Here is a 13,373-nt window from a genome sequence, read left to right on the forward strand (position 1 = left end):
ATCCATCCCAAGGCAGTTTAAAGCCTCTGACTTCAGTCTCTCCAACACAAGGAAGAAGACAAAAATATGAAAAGAGAACCCAGAAAGGGAGAAGCCTCTGCTTAAGCAAAGCCCAGGCAGATAGCAAAGAAAAACCACACAGCAAGAGGGAGACAACCTGCCCTGCTAGGGCAAACTGTAACAATGCCCATGATAGTGTCCTGCCCCAGTTTTTCCAGCTGCAGGGTCTTAAAAAGACAGTAACAATTTGGGGAGCAGATAGATAGGGAATACAATAACCTTTTGAGTTATTTATACTTTATAACAACAAGTAACAGTTTCTGCTGGATGAAGGATTTAGGCAGTTACTTTTCTATCCACTTTTCGTGAGTTTGAATAAATCATGCATTAACTTCTTAACACAGACTGATCAGAAATTATTCAGTCACAGCCAGACTTTAAATGTATCTTTTTATGCTGACATAAGTATAGATCTTTGTGGTTAATTTTTTTCTGATACTCACCTAGACGTAGAATATATTTACTTCTCCTGACATGACCTGATTTGTAAGTCCCTCTGTTAGAAAAGAATGTGTAACTAAGATTACAAGATTTTTGAAGCCAGGCAAGGTCTGTGGTGAGGTAGGTGACTAGCTGGAGGAGGCTTGAAGGCTCTTCCCAAGAACAGACTCCATTAGCAGGGTCCTATGGACCCCTAGACAGTTTGCAAGCTCCTCTTCCTCTGCAGAAAAATCAGTGGTAAATTTCTTCCACAATACCACTGAAAGACAAGGGAAGGAAAACAGCTTTGACAAACAGTTACTCCGTTCAGAACACCTGAGGACTCAGCTAAATGTTGCCTTGTGAGGTTTCATAAATGTCTCTCTCCCACCTTTTAATCAGTTTTTTCTGTACAAGCTTGTCCCCAGCCCTGCTCTTCTGCATAAATCAAGAGGAACACCAGAGAACTCAAGACCATAGGTCAGCATCACACAGGGAGGTCACAGAGCAGAGGCTGGCCCATGTTCTCTCCAGCAAATGTCTGTAACTCGTACCCTGAAAGGTCGCTCCCTTCTGTTGTTTTTAGGTGATGCCTGTTGGTGAGAGCACTACGGTGTCAGAAGACAGTGCAGCTGTGGCAGCAGGAGCTGCCACCACTGAGCAGGAGGATGTTGCTGAAGGTGACAAACCTCAGGGAGAAGAAAAAGAGGCTGATATGTCTCAGGTAACTCGTGTCAGTGCATGGGAGAGTGTGTTAGGGGAATCAGGACAGATTAAACAGCCTGAGAGAGGCAAGGCTACTGCAGCTCTGTGCCCCCAGGTTCAACCAGTACAGGTTCAACGAGCAGCAAGATGATGTTCTCTTGGGATGGCCCTAGAAAGGTCTCACACAGGGTATCCTTTCTTTGAAGTCCTTACTTTGGGTTGTGCTGATAACATTTATCACATAACAGGGCTTTCTGGAGAAATAGGCAGAGAAACAATTGGATTTTTCTTATATCCTGGCATCATGTCCTATCAATAGCATTACTTTGTTTCCTGTAAGTCATGGTGGTCAAGCCATGTATCCATATCTGGCCTGCTGCCTTTTCATCTGCAACCTCTGAGGAGCTGACAAACACCTGCTAGAGCAGACCCTGTAGCTGAGCAGCCAGTCACCACCTGATTTCATTGCATATTCTATTTCATCTGTGCTCCAGGATAAAATGGTTTGGAAGAGGATCTATGAACATTTTTTTTTTCAGGTTGGGTGCTACAAGAAGTTTTGTTAAATGCTTTTTTGCTGGGATTCATGATTGGTCAGATGCTGCTTAGATTTTTTGCTTTCTTTATTCCCAGTTACATTGTTGTAAATCAGGAGAGATCCCTTCAGTCAAAGAAATAGGTCATATTTCCTTCTTTCATCACCTTCTATCACTATTATCCTGCTGACTTCAATTTCCAAATAAAAACAATACTGTGATTACTACTAATGGCTTCACTCAAACTTGCTGAAACTAAAGAGCAGAGTGAAGGAAAAAGGTGTAGTGATTTCCAGGAATGCTGAAAATAATAAAAATTCTCTGTAGGTAGCCCAAGCTACCTACAGAGAATTTTTATTATTTAGTGCAATAATGTGTAAAGTAGGTTTAGGAGGACTAAGGGGAGCAGTGATAAAAGGGAGGGGATTATTCCTTGACATTCTTGCACAAATGTCTTAAATGTCTTAAAAATTCATGGTAGAGAAAAACAGAAATTCTCATCCCCATATATGCCCTATGCAATAAACAAACGATAGTGTTTTCCTGCTTGAAATAAAGTACTAAAAAGTTTTGTATTTGTTTTCTCTGGGGGGGTTGTTTTTGGGTTTTTTCCCCCAGGAAAAGGTCAGCAGCATCCCTGCAGTAGTAATAGATCCAGCATCAAACAACGAGGGGGAGGGAGAACACGAAGTCGTCATGGATGAGTCCAAAGATGCCACAACAGAGATGGGCGCTCAGGTCACCGACACTTCTCTCAGTGAAACTTCCCAATCTGGAAATGATCAGAAACCTGCTGAAGAAATCCAGGCTGCACTTTCTCAGGATCAGCCCGTTCCAGCAGAAGATGCAGCTTCAGCAATGCCACCTGGTTTTCTCTATAAGGTCTGCTTCTCCATTCTTCTTTTAGATAGATCCCTAGCTTCTGTGGATGAGTCTTGTCTGCACAGGTAGTGTTGTGATTTGTTGAGGGCAAAGGATTCTTAATTTATCAGCCACTTACATGCACAAATACATGTAACTACAAGTGTAATATTGTGTTGTTGCTTCATAAATAAAGTCTAAGGTACATTTTCTGCATGCTTGTTGCTGGGCATATATTACATAGCTGTAAGATTCATTGAAGTACAAGAACACTTGAATCTCACCAAATGACTGCTGAAAATTAATATATGGAATAAAACTGCACTGCTGCATAGTTAATAAGAATATTGTTGATATATGCTTATTATATATCTGATATGCTGACAGTGTATTTGATCTCTCAGGTCCCTTGCAAACCCAAAGCATTCTATGATTCTATGATCGTTTTAAAAATGGCCTTTTTTCTGGTCTGAAAATCTTTAGTGAAGTACTGACTCTATTGAAACTCATAGCTGCAGTTAATGGTAATGAAGCCAAAATGTCATTCAGTAACTTTACTAATAATATAAACTATTATGGTAATCAAACAGAAAAAATTAATGAGGCATAAGAGAAGTTCTTTCCTTGGCTGGCAAAACCCCCAGGGTTTCCTGGTTCACAAGATTCTTTGAAAATACTTTTCATTTAGAATCACTGAGGAGCAGAAAAACTCCTTGAGGATGGATGAACTTTACATGCTTCCTACTATAATTTGCATAGTTCAGACTAATTAGTCCCATAGCACTCTCTAAGTATGCCATTCTTTTTGGTCTATTTTCATTGCTCAATATTTTCTGCAAACTTTGTGGATAGCAGTAGGGTAAAGGTAAACACTATCATGCAACTCAAACATGCTGTCATAGTTAATCTTCTGCTTTTCATCCCACTCTCTAGGGTCAGACATAGAGAAGGAGAAGCAAAATATATGCTTTCAATCAGGTTCCCAATGCCACTTCCTTTCATAATTGCAGAGTTATCGTGGAGCTGTCTGTGCGTTGAGAAAATTAGACTAGCTATCTTTTAAGGAGATAAAACCATTTACTTAAAATGGTCTGTTACAACGACATGCTGATCTTGCCAATGTTTGAATGCTCACCCCTTTGAAAGGCAGATATTTTTGGGCATATTATGGGCATACCCATCTGCTGGTAAGTGGGAGTTCCAAGGCAATCATGAAGTAGGGTTCCCATTACTCACCTCTTGGATCATCTATTGCAATGGGTACTGTATATCTGACTCAAATGTTTATAGATATTCACAAGAAGAGTAATACAACAATGGCCACAACAAGAGAATGAGAGAATATAAAGTTTTTGAGAATATTTTTCAATTTTATTTGTAAAATCCTGCCACCCCTCTCGCAGATCTTGTCATGATAATGGGGAATGGAAGGCAGTTCCTTACATGGGAAAAATAGCAGTGACAGGCCTTGTCCAAGAGGCAGGACTTGTGGAATGTTGCATTATAATCTGTCCTTGAGATCCTGTAATCTTGGGGAAGGATTTAAGTTTCTTCTAATAGTCTCAGGAAAGGAAATTATCCTTAAGTTGTCCCTGCTTCTAAGGAAATGCATTAAAAACTGACATGAATCAATGTCTTTATTATCAATTTATGCAAGATCAAAGGACGTGGTTCTGTTATTGTGAGATCCCAGCTGGAGTGCTACATACAGTCCTGGTGTCCCCAGCATAGGAAGGATATGGAATTGTTGGAACAAATCCAGAGGAGGGCCAAGGTTGATAAGAGGACTGGAACTGCACCACCTCGAGCACAGGCTGAGAAAATTGGGGCTGTTCAGCCTGGAGAAGAGAAGGCTCCATGCAGAACTCATGGCAGCCTTCCAGTATGTGAAGGGAACCTACAGGGAAGCTGGAGAGGGACTCTTCATCAGGAACTGTAGTTCCTTATAGGACAAGGAGCAATGTGTACAAATTGAAAGAGGGAAAATTTGGATTAGGTATTTTGAAGAAATTTTTACTGGGAGAGTGGTGAGACAGTGGAACCGGTTACCCAGGGAGTTGGATGTGGATGCCCCAGCCCTGGCAATGTCCAAACCAGGTTGGATAAGGCCTTGAACAACCTAGTGTAGGGAGTCCCTGCCCAAGGCAGGGGAGGTTGGGACTAGATGATCTTTAAGGTCCGTTACAACCTGTTAGCATTCCATGATTCTATGATAATTTCAATGTACTTGTCTATAGCCATATGTTTGCATAAAGATGATTTTTTTTTCAGTCCAGATTTAATAGGTAATTTTGTTAAGAAAATGTCTTCATTTAGATCACATCTATGTATGTGGTGGTTTTTTTTCTTTAGGTTGAAGTTTTACATGATTTTGAGGCAGCTAACAGTGATGAGCTTAATTTAAAACGAGGAGATATTGTGCTAGTGATTCCTTCTGAGACCACAGCTGATCAGGTAAAAACATGATTCTTCCTTTTGTTGCCACTTTTCTTTGTCTCAACTTTTTTTCTTACAGGTTATAGTTAATGGAAATGTGTGTTCAAAATTATGTTCCTGTAAGAAAACACAAAGATTTTACTTATGCCTTTGTATGTAGTTTCATTTGAGGCTAAATTGCACAATTGACTATACCCGAAGTCACAGATACATGTTATTAGCAGGATCTGACCTCTGCATATTTTTTAGGACTTTTTTGTGCTACATTGTATTTTACACTAACACACAGGTACACAAAGATTTCATGCAGAGGATGACCTACAAACTCTGTTACATTGTTCTATATCATCTTGTCATCATTCCAATAGAATTGAGTACATGCTCCCTAAATGTTTAGTTTTCATGTGTGATTTGTAGAAATAGTGCAAATTCACCCACAGAGAGCACTGAATGCACACAAATTGGGGTGTCCTACAGCCCAAAGGTATAGAGATGCTGCTCTGTGTTGGGTGCCTCTGATAAAGACAACTTTGCCCCTCGGAAGCCTGAATCTGAATTAAACAATAATTTAATTTAAGGCATATAATTTTGTTCTAACATTGTATTTCAGGAGAATTTTTAAACAATTTTATTCCATATGTTAAATTGAATTGCAGTGAAGGATGTTGATTTTTGGCTGCTGCTTTAAAAGAGAAGACTGTACTGTACCCTATTAGCACCAGCCACTCCATGGGCTTCTGTTAGTGCCTGTAGTGTTGGTAAGAAGTCTCCCAATTGATTTCGGGGTTGAGGAGTGGGGAACTGATCAGGTAGCCAAGAGCACTGCTCTGAAAGAAGAATATCTCTTAAAATAGGCCTAAGTACTAATGCCCTAAGCATATATGAGCCCTGAGAACTGTGTTTGAAATTGTTTTGCTGGTTGATGCTGTTCGAAGTTAGGTAATTATCAGTCCTCTCAGCTGTGCTTTCTTTAATTCAAGATACAAATTCTTGGCTTTTGTGAGTGGGTTTTTTTTACTTATTTCAAAACAAAATATTTACACTACAGCAGATACATAACTCTTTTTATTGGAATGAAATCTATTGTCCCTACTCAAATTATGCTGTCTTACCTCATAGGCAGTTCAATTGATTTCACTGTCAGTGTTTGCAGAATAGGACACTACTCTAAGGATAGCAAAATATGGTCTCTGACTTAGTCTATTTTTTGCTAGGATACTGGGTGTTAAATACATGATAATGCTTGGTGAGTCTATGAAGTGTAATTCTTCTTCTGGTATGCACTGAAATTCCCATTAGCATTAATTGAAGTAAATTGTGTGCAGTGATGGAGAAAATAAACCTTTATGTACTCATGTTTCTGAAGCCATTCTTTTCTTATATTTATTGCACGTTACATATTTCCCCTTCATGTTTAACATCACCATAAAGCTCAATGCTTTTGTCTTTTGCCAGATACTTTGTTGATTTTTATAAAGGCTTATCTTTGTTATTCTTTATTCTCTTTCAAAAATGACCTGTCTAAAGCCTTAATTCCAATACACCTGGTAACATCAATCTCCATTTGAAGAAAACCTGCCCCACACAGTGGCTTTTTCCATTAGACTTGCATTTAAGTTATTATCCAGTAAAACTGTGTATTCCTTTCTACACTCTATACTGCCTATGCTGAAGAGCTGCAGTTCCTCTACCTCTTAGATATTCCACATGCCTCACTTAAATATGCAGTCAATGTCACAGATAAGCTTGATCTGCTTTAATGATGCTGATTTGGGGGCAGAGAGCCCTCACCAGCACACAGAGCCCCCCCATAATTATGATTTGATGGTGTATGTGTTCAAGCTGTTCTGTATATGTACTGTCTGTACAGTAATAATATGACAACATTAGAAGTTCTGTTTGCCGTGGCTTTGCTTCAGTTCCTTTTCTTTAAAGAAAAAAGATACAGAGTTTCTTAGTGAGATGAGAGTAGATTGGTCATTTTTTAAAATACCAAATCATTTTATTCTAGGTAGAATATATCACACTTGAGAGAATCCAGTACTTTCCAATATGGAATCTCTCTTTTGTTTGCTTGGACAGCTGCTGATTTGTTGATATTCTGCTTATCAAGTCCTGGTTTATGTTTCCAGGAGTTTTTTGAAAAAGAATTACATACTTTCTAGACATAGTAACTCCTGAGACTGCAAGAACTGTTCTTTCTTCTGACTGTTGATACATGAATGAGAGAAAAATATCTCAGAGGAAAAAAATTAGGATTCAGAACTATTCTTCCCCCACCTAGATGGGCTAAAGGCTATCGTGTGCTTGCAGTCACTTGGTCTCACAAAATTGTAGTCTGGTAGAACAGAGAAAATTATCTGTGCAAAATTAGAGGCAGCTTTTTAACCAAAACACCAAGTCCTTTTAGCCATGTTTTTCTGAAACATCTTCAGTCTGAAGATCATAGTGAGGAATGGGATACCTAAAATTTAAGAGTCTCTGTCTTTTTCTTCGCAGGAGGCTGGCTGGTTGACTGGCATTAAGGAATCCGAGTGGCTTCAGTACAGAGATGCAAATAGTTATAAAGGACTTTTCCCAGAGAACTTCACACGCCATCTGGAGTAGTTCTCCCAGGCAGACAAATGTAGTATGAAGCTCAGTCAGTAGGTTTCTAACCTCGTTGAAACACAGGAGCCCACCTTTTTGTTGTTTAAGCTGTTAATGGTTTACAGACTGGTGCCAGACAAAGCTAGTTGAAACATATCAAATGAGCATGAGTGCAAACAGTTAAGCTGTAATTTCTGAAGCAGTACGTGGGAAAAAAAAAACAGATAAAAATGAAATGTCCTTATTTGTTCACGAGTATGTGGCGACAGGTTTGTTTGTGCTTCGTCAGAGCTATGGTGATCCTGTATTTGATCCTTTCCCAAGAAATCTGAAATTAGCTTCCTCAATACCAAAACCTTAACTTCTCTGCACTAAGTGTATTGTATTCCGTTGCACTGCAGAAGATTTAATTAATTATCCTGTAGTTATAAGGTCAAACTATTTCAAGTTCCATATGTTAAAAAGATAGTTAACTACTGCAACGTTTTTCAGTGTTACTTTTGGACATGCATAATATATATACACAAGGACTTGTATGTGTATATATGAGTGCATATGGCTATATGCATTTTCACAACTTCATTGTAGCTCTTTGGCTGTGTAGTATCATCGAGTACATGCATTGCTTTTTCATTGTCTGGCATTACAGGAAACAGTTTTGTTCAAAGCAAAACTAACTACTCCATTGCCAAAACATGATACAATATCTGTGTTTGTAATGTGGAATTTTCATTCTTAGATGATGAATAACATCATGTTCAAAGCCGCTAACCTTTGAGAAGGCATGGCTCGGTCTCCTCTTCCAGCTGCAGTAGTTACAATGAGATAACCTGGAGGGGGGAGTTGTTATGATGCTAATCTATACTTTTTTATTTAATTGGCTGAATACATTTTCAAAAAGAAACAGAACTAATCTCTGAGAATAAATAAACACAATATATTTTCACTATATGTATTTATGCAGCATACCTTCACAGAACCTTTTAAAGTAAGATATATATATCCTGTATCAAAAAGTCATCTGTAACTTATGTTTTCCAGTGCTGTGTCATTAAAAATAAACCTTTGGTCCAAAGAAGCTGTTTTTTCTGTGGTACTTTTGAAGTTTTGTAAGAAGTCCATATAATTTATACATTGTATTATATAATCTAAACTTAATTTAATACCTCTTTTTCCAAAGGAATATAGCATAACAGGTGCAACCTCTAAATTCTTGTTCTCAACCCAAGTTGTGGCTAGAGTTCCAAAAAGTCTGAACCCCAGCTCAGTATGTCTCTCTGCTGCTCTTCCTGTTCCCAGCTCTGACCACCAGCTAATATCTGTGCAGTGAGAAAGGGAGATTGTCTGTATTTAACCATCACTCAGCTGAAGATCTCTGTCTCTTATTGATTCTTCACTTGTCCACTTTTTTCATAAGTAAGTTTTCTATAAATCTGCTCCATTGTGTTTGCTGAGGCATGGAAGCTGCAAATATTTAGGAATATCTATATTTTCCTAGGAATTCAGTTATTTTTCATTAAACATTTGTCATCTCGTATGCAAACAATATCTGTTTCTACTCCATTCCTAATTTGCTAAATCTCAGTTGAAGAAACTGTGCCTCTTGAAGAAGAGGAGGGTTGATTTTTTTCTCTGTTTTTCAGGGTCTCTCTCAGTAGGTTTTGCAGGTAAGTCCAATCATAGCTGTGTTTTGTGAAGAAGCTGAATGGCTCAGTTGTGACAGCTGGGATTTTGGATTTGAAATATCCAGTGAGTCTAAGGAGGTTACAGGAAAGCATCCTGGTTTTCTGTTCTTTCCTTCAACAGGTTTGATCTAGGGCTAATAATCTCTCCAAGGACAAAACTTGCTTTTGGTTTTCTTGTTACAATAAATTCCAGACTTCAGCACGCCATTTTGAGGTGGTCATAATAACCTATTACACTTGGTTTGGAGTGATACTCGTGATAACCTCCAGGTAGCTTCTTGCTTAACTGCATCTCAGCACTTGATAATTCTACATATCACTGGAAAAGCCCAGCACTGTACAATGGAGCTTCATTTTCCCTGTGGACACCATGTCACCACCTCTTTGAAAGGGACCTGCTGTCAAGTGAGATCGTTATGTGTGACAGTCCTAACCCCAAGGTCGTTATGATCAAAGCATTGCTATGATCAGCCAAATGTATCCTTTTACCAGGTGTCCATCACATGCACTTACTATTATTAGGGGCCCTCTTGGTTTTGTAAGTATTGACGTCAAAGTCAAACACCTTTGGTCTTGATTCTTCTAATCTCCTTGGTCCCAGCACAATGTGACAGATCCACAGAGTGTTTCAAATACACTTAAGATTGTACATAGATAGGAAAGGTCTCTGGCCTACAGCAAAGAGCTTTCATGGTACTGCCGTCATTTGTTGGCAACAAGATGCATTGATAATGTTCCAAAAGCTGTGGCATCACTCATGTTGTGTAATTTAAATGTTGCAGGTTACTGTGTACATGGCATACCATTCTGACATTATGTCTTCACGTCTCACATACATAACCCAGAGCCACAAGTGTCTTGCAGAAAGGATGAAGAAAATTATTGTTTGCAAAATTCCATATACTAGGATGATACACTCATGTCTACAGCTCATGAGGTGAATCCTGTGCAGTAAGTGTTCTATAAAACTGTGATCTATAAAACTTTATTCTATGACAAGCAAGGGAAATACTTTCCACTATGTACTACTATTACATACATGATACACTTGTGTTACACTGCATTAACTGGAGTTACATTCCATATGAAATTATATTAGCCCAAAATGATTTCTCCCTTTACTTGGATTTTTTTTTGATTTACAGTGTTGCATTTGTCAAATTACTGAATTTTGTGCTTTCAGAATTGTAAAACTCATTGTTTCTTGGTTTCTCTAATGGCTTATTTATGCCTAAGAGAGCATATGCCACTAACCTTTTTGAGCAGGTGTAGTTTATAATTCTACATTAAATAAACCCTTGAAAGATTTAGAGATCCAGTCTCCTGATCCCACAGACTGATGATTCATGGTATGGTCTTTAAAGAAAGACAAAGTAACTGAAGATAGAGGATCATGGAACATGTTGTATGAGTAAACAAATAAATTTTGTGTATTTGCAGCTCATCTATCTGGTTTACGACCTTTCCTGAATAATGAAAACTGCATAAGCTGAGCAACACTTCTGTCCTTTCTCTTCTCCTCCCCTCCCTATCTTGCTTATCTCTTCCACTAGATGCATCTGTCCCTGCCACAGAAGGAGAGAAGGCTGAGGGGTGCAGTCCTACTCAAATAGCATGGTGTTCAATTCCAGGATGTCTTGATTACTGATGCCCTAATTATCAGAGAGATGTTAAATAAATCAAAGTCTCATTAAGCTCATTCTTAACAAAAATTTTGTAGTGTCTTGCTGCTGCAGAGAAAAAGGCATCAAAGGAAAGCCACTGTGATGGGTATTTTAGATGGATGGGATTGGGAAGGAGCAACCATTGGCTGAAGAACACTTTACAAGGTTGTCACGTCTGCTCTGTGCAGGCAGAGCACAAGCAAGTAGCAGGCATAAGTACCACAGTAGCCTCAAACCCACCACAGTTTGTTGTTTGAAGTACAAAATCATATTTTATGATTTTAAATTAGATTTGAAAGATCTATCTTTTCCCAGCTGCAAGTTCACTTGAGTGAATCTTCACCATTCTTTGACTTTTAACCCTTTTGTCCCAACAGTCTTCACCCATGTAATTTGAGTTCTGGTGCTTTGTGCATCTTGTCTCTACCAGCATCTCAACTATTTCCCTCTTTTCACTCTGGCCTGTTTAATCAGCACAGAAGCATCACACAGGGAAAAATGCAGCACTTTCCAAATGGTTTCTCCTGTAACCAACAGGAAGGCCTCTTAATTAGCATTAATTTGCAAAAGCTGAAATTATCCATAAGAGGGTTGTACTGCATATTCAGATGCTTAATAGCAGTTAAAGGAAACTTTCATGAAAGAAGACTCAGACAGCAATAGAAGTACCACTCTGTGTAGATGCAGGCTTTCTATCCAGCCACAGGCACTAAATGCAATGCAGATAACAACAAAGTATTGTGTAGCCACCAAAACTTGAGTCTTCAGGAGCCAATGGTACTCATATCTGCTGAAGACAGTCTAAAATGCAAAATCCTCTATGTCCTCAGCCTGGTTTCAGAGGAGAAAAGAGGCTGGGGTTTCTTTTGGTGCTGTCAGAGCGCAGGCTTTGATGTGAACCAGATAAACCCCTGGTCATTACTAGTGCCTTTGTATTTGCCTAGACAGACTGCTTGAGGTGCAAGGTATCATTGGACCAAGAACATCAAAGCACTGGAAAGGTAAGTAGTTATGTACTTAAATTATTACATTTCCAAGGTACATGCTGCAAAGGAGAAGGTTAAGGTAGTCCAGATTTGCAAATTTAATTCATAAGAAAGTCAACATTTCTGTATTAAAGCTTTTTAAATTAAACATCTTGACCTGCAATGGAAGGAAGAATCTGGCTGTATGTCAGTGAATGAAAAAAGAAAACATGTAATTTTGAAGAATTAACTCTGCAGGTTAACACATAATTGCCAAATGATGGCCTGCAGGCTTCTGTGAGAAGCTGCTGGAAGCTTCCTTCATGTTTGGCAGAGCTAATCCCTGGTGGCTCCAAAGAGGGATGTGCTGCTGGTCAAGACTGGGCCAGTTGGAAATGGTGGTGATGCCTCTGTAATTACAGATTTAAGAAGAAAGGAGAAAAGTGACTGCACAGTTGTAATTGTGGCCAGAGATGAGTGGGGTGACAATATGGGAGAGGAAAAACTCTGCAGACACCAAGGTCAGTGGAGAAGGAGGGGGAGGAGGTGCTCCAGGCACCAAAACTGGGATTCTACTGCATACTGTGATGAAGACCATGGTGAAGCAGCCATGCCCCTGCAGCCCACGGAGGACCAAGGGGATGCAGAGATCCACATGCAGCCATGGAGGAACCCATGCCAGAGCAGGTGGATGCCCGAGAGGAGACTGTGACCCTGTGGGAGACCCATGGAGAGAGAAGCCCTTTCTGGAGTAGCCTGTGCTTCAAGAACTGCACCCTGTGGAAGAGTGACCCATGCTGCAGCAGTTTGAGGAGGACTGTGGCATGGGCTCACATTACAGCAGTACACAGGGAGCTGCTGCCCATGAGTTGGACTCATGCTGGAGAAGTTCTTCGAGAACGGTCTCCTATGGGAGGGACCCCACAATGGAGCAGGAGAAGCACTCCTACCTCTCCCTGAGCAGTGAGTGAGCTGACCATAACCCCTATTCTCTGTCTTCGTGCCCCACTGGGGAAGGAGGTACAGCAGGGAAGGAGGGAGAGTAGGGGAAAGGTGTTTTTAAGGTTTTATTTTACTTCTCATTATCCTGGTCTGATTTTATTTAGAAATAAATTTAAACCTAATCTCTATGTTGAGTCTGTTTTGTCCATTGCCCTATTCAGTGAATGATCTCTCCCCATCATTATCTCAAGCCATGAGAAAAATTTAATAAATTTTGTTAAATTTTTTGTTACGTTTTCTCTCCCCTGTCCAGTTTGTGGAGGGGAGTAAGAGACCAGATGTGGTGGGCACCTGGCATCCAGCCAGCCTCCCCTACACAAAGTCATGCAAAATTCTGTGAGTGGCTAAAATCTGACACTTGTCAGGGTTCTGTAACTCCCATGGTGTCATAAAGATACTGTGGTGGTTTGACCGGTCAAACCACCACAGATACACACAAAAGTGGAGGTT

At 39.7% G+C, this 13,373-nt stretch overlaps 1 protein-coding gene across 2 annotated transcripts in view; it reads left to right on the plus strand.

The window, feature by feature from the left end:
* The window catches only part of AMPH (amphiphysin), a 127,259-nt gene extending 118,574 nt beyond the window's left edge, over nucleotides 1–8,685 (plus strand). For both annotated transcript variants that reach the window (XM_005487005.4, XM_014267012.3), the window contains 4 exons: nucleotides 1,067–1,204; nucleotides 2,340–2,603; nucleotides 4,935–5,036; nucleotides 7,518–8,685. In XM_005487005.4, coding sequence (XP_005487062.2) covers nucleotides 1,067–1,204; nucleotides 2,340–2,603; nucleotides 4,935–5,036; nucleotides 7,518–7,625 — 612 coding nt within the window. In that variant the 3' untranslated portion in view covers nucleotides 7,626–8,685. The remainder of the gene's footprint in view (nucleotides 1–1,066; nucleotides 1,205–2,339; nucleotides 2,604–4,934; nucleotides 5,037–7,517) is intronic.
* The last annotated feature ends 4,688 nt before the right edge of the window (nucleotides 8,686–13,373 follow it).

This window comes from Zonotrichia albicollis, chromosome 1, assembly GCF_047830755.1.
Source record: "Zonotrichia albicollis isolate bZonAlb1 chromosome 1, bZonAlb1.hap1, whole genome shotgun sequence".
Lineage (NCBI taxonomy): Eukaryota > Metazoa > Chordata > Aves > Passeriformes > Passerellidae > Zonotrichia > Zonotrichia albicollis.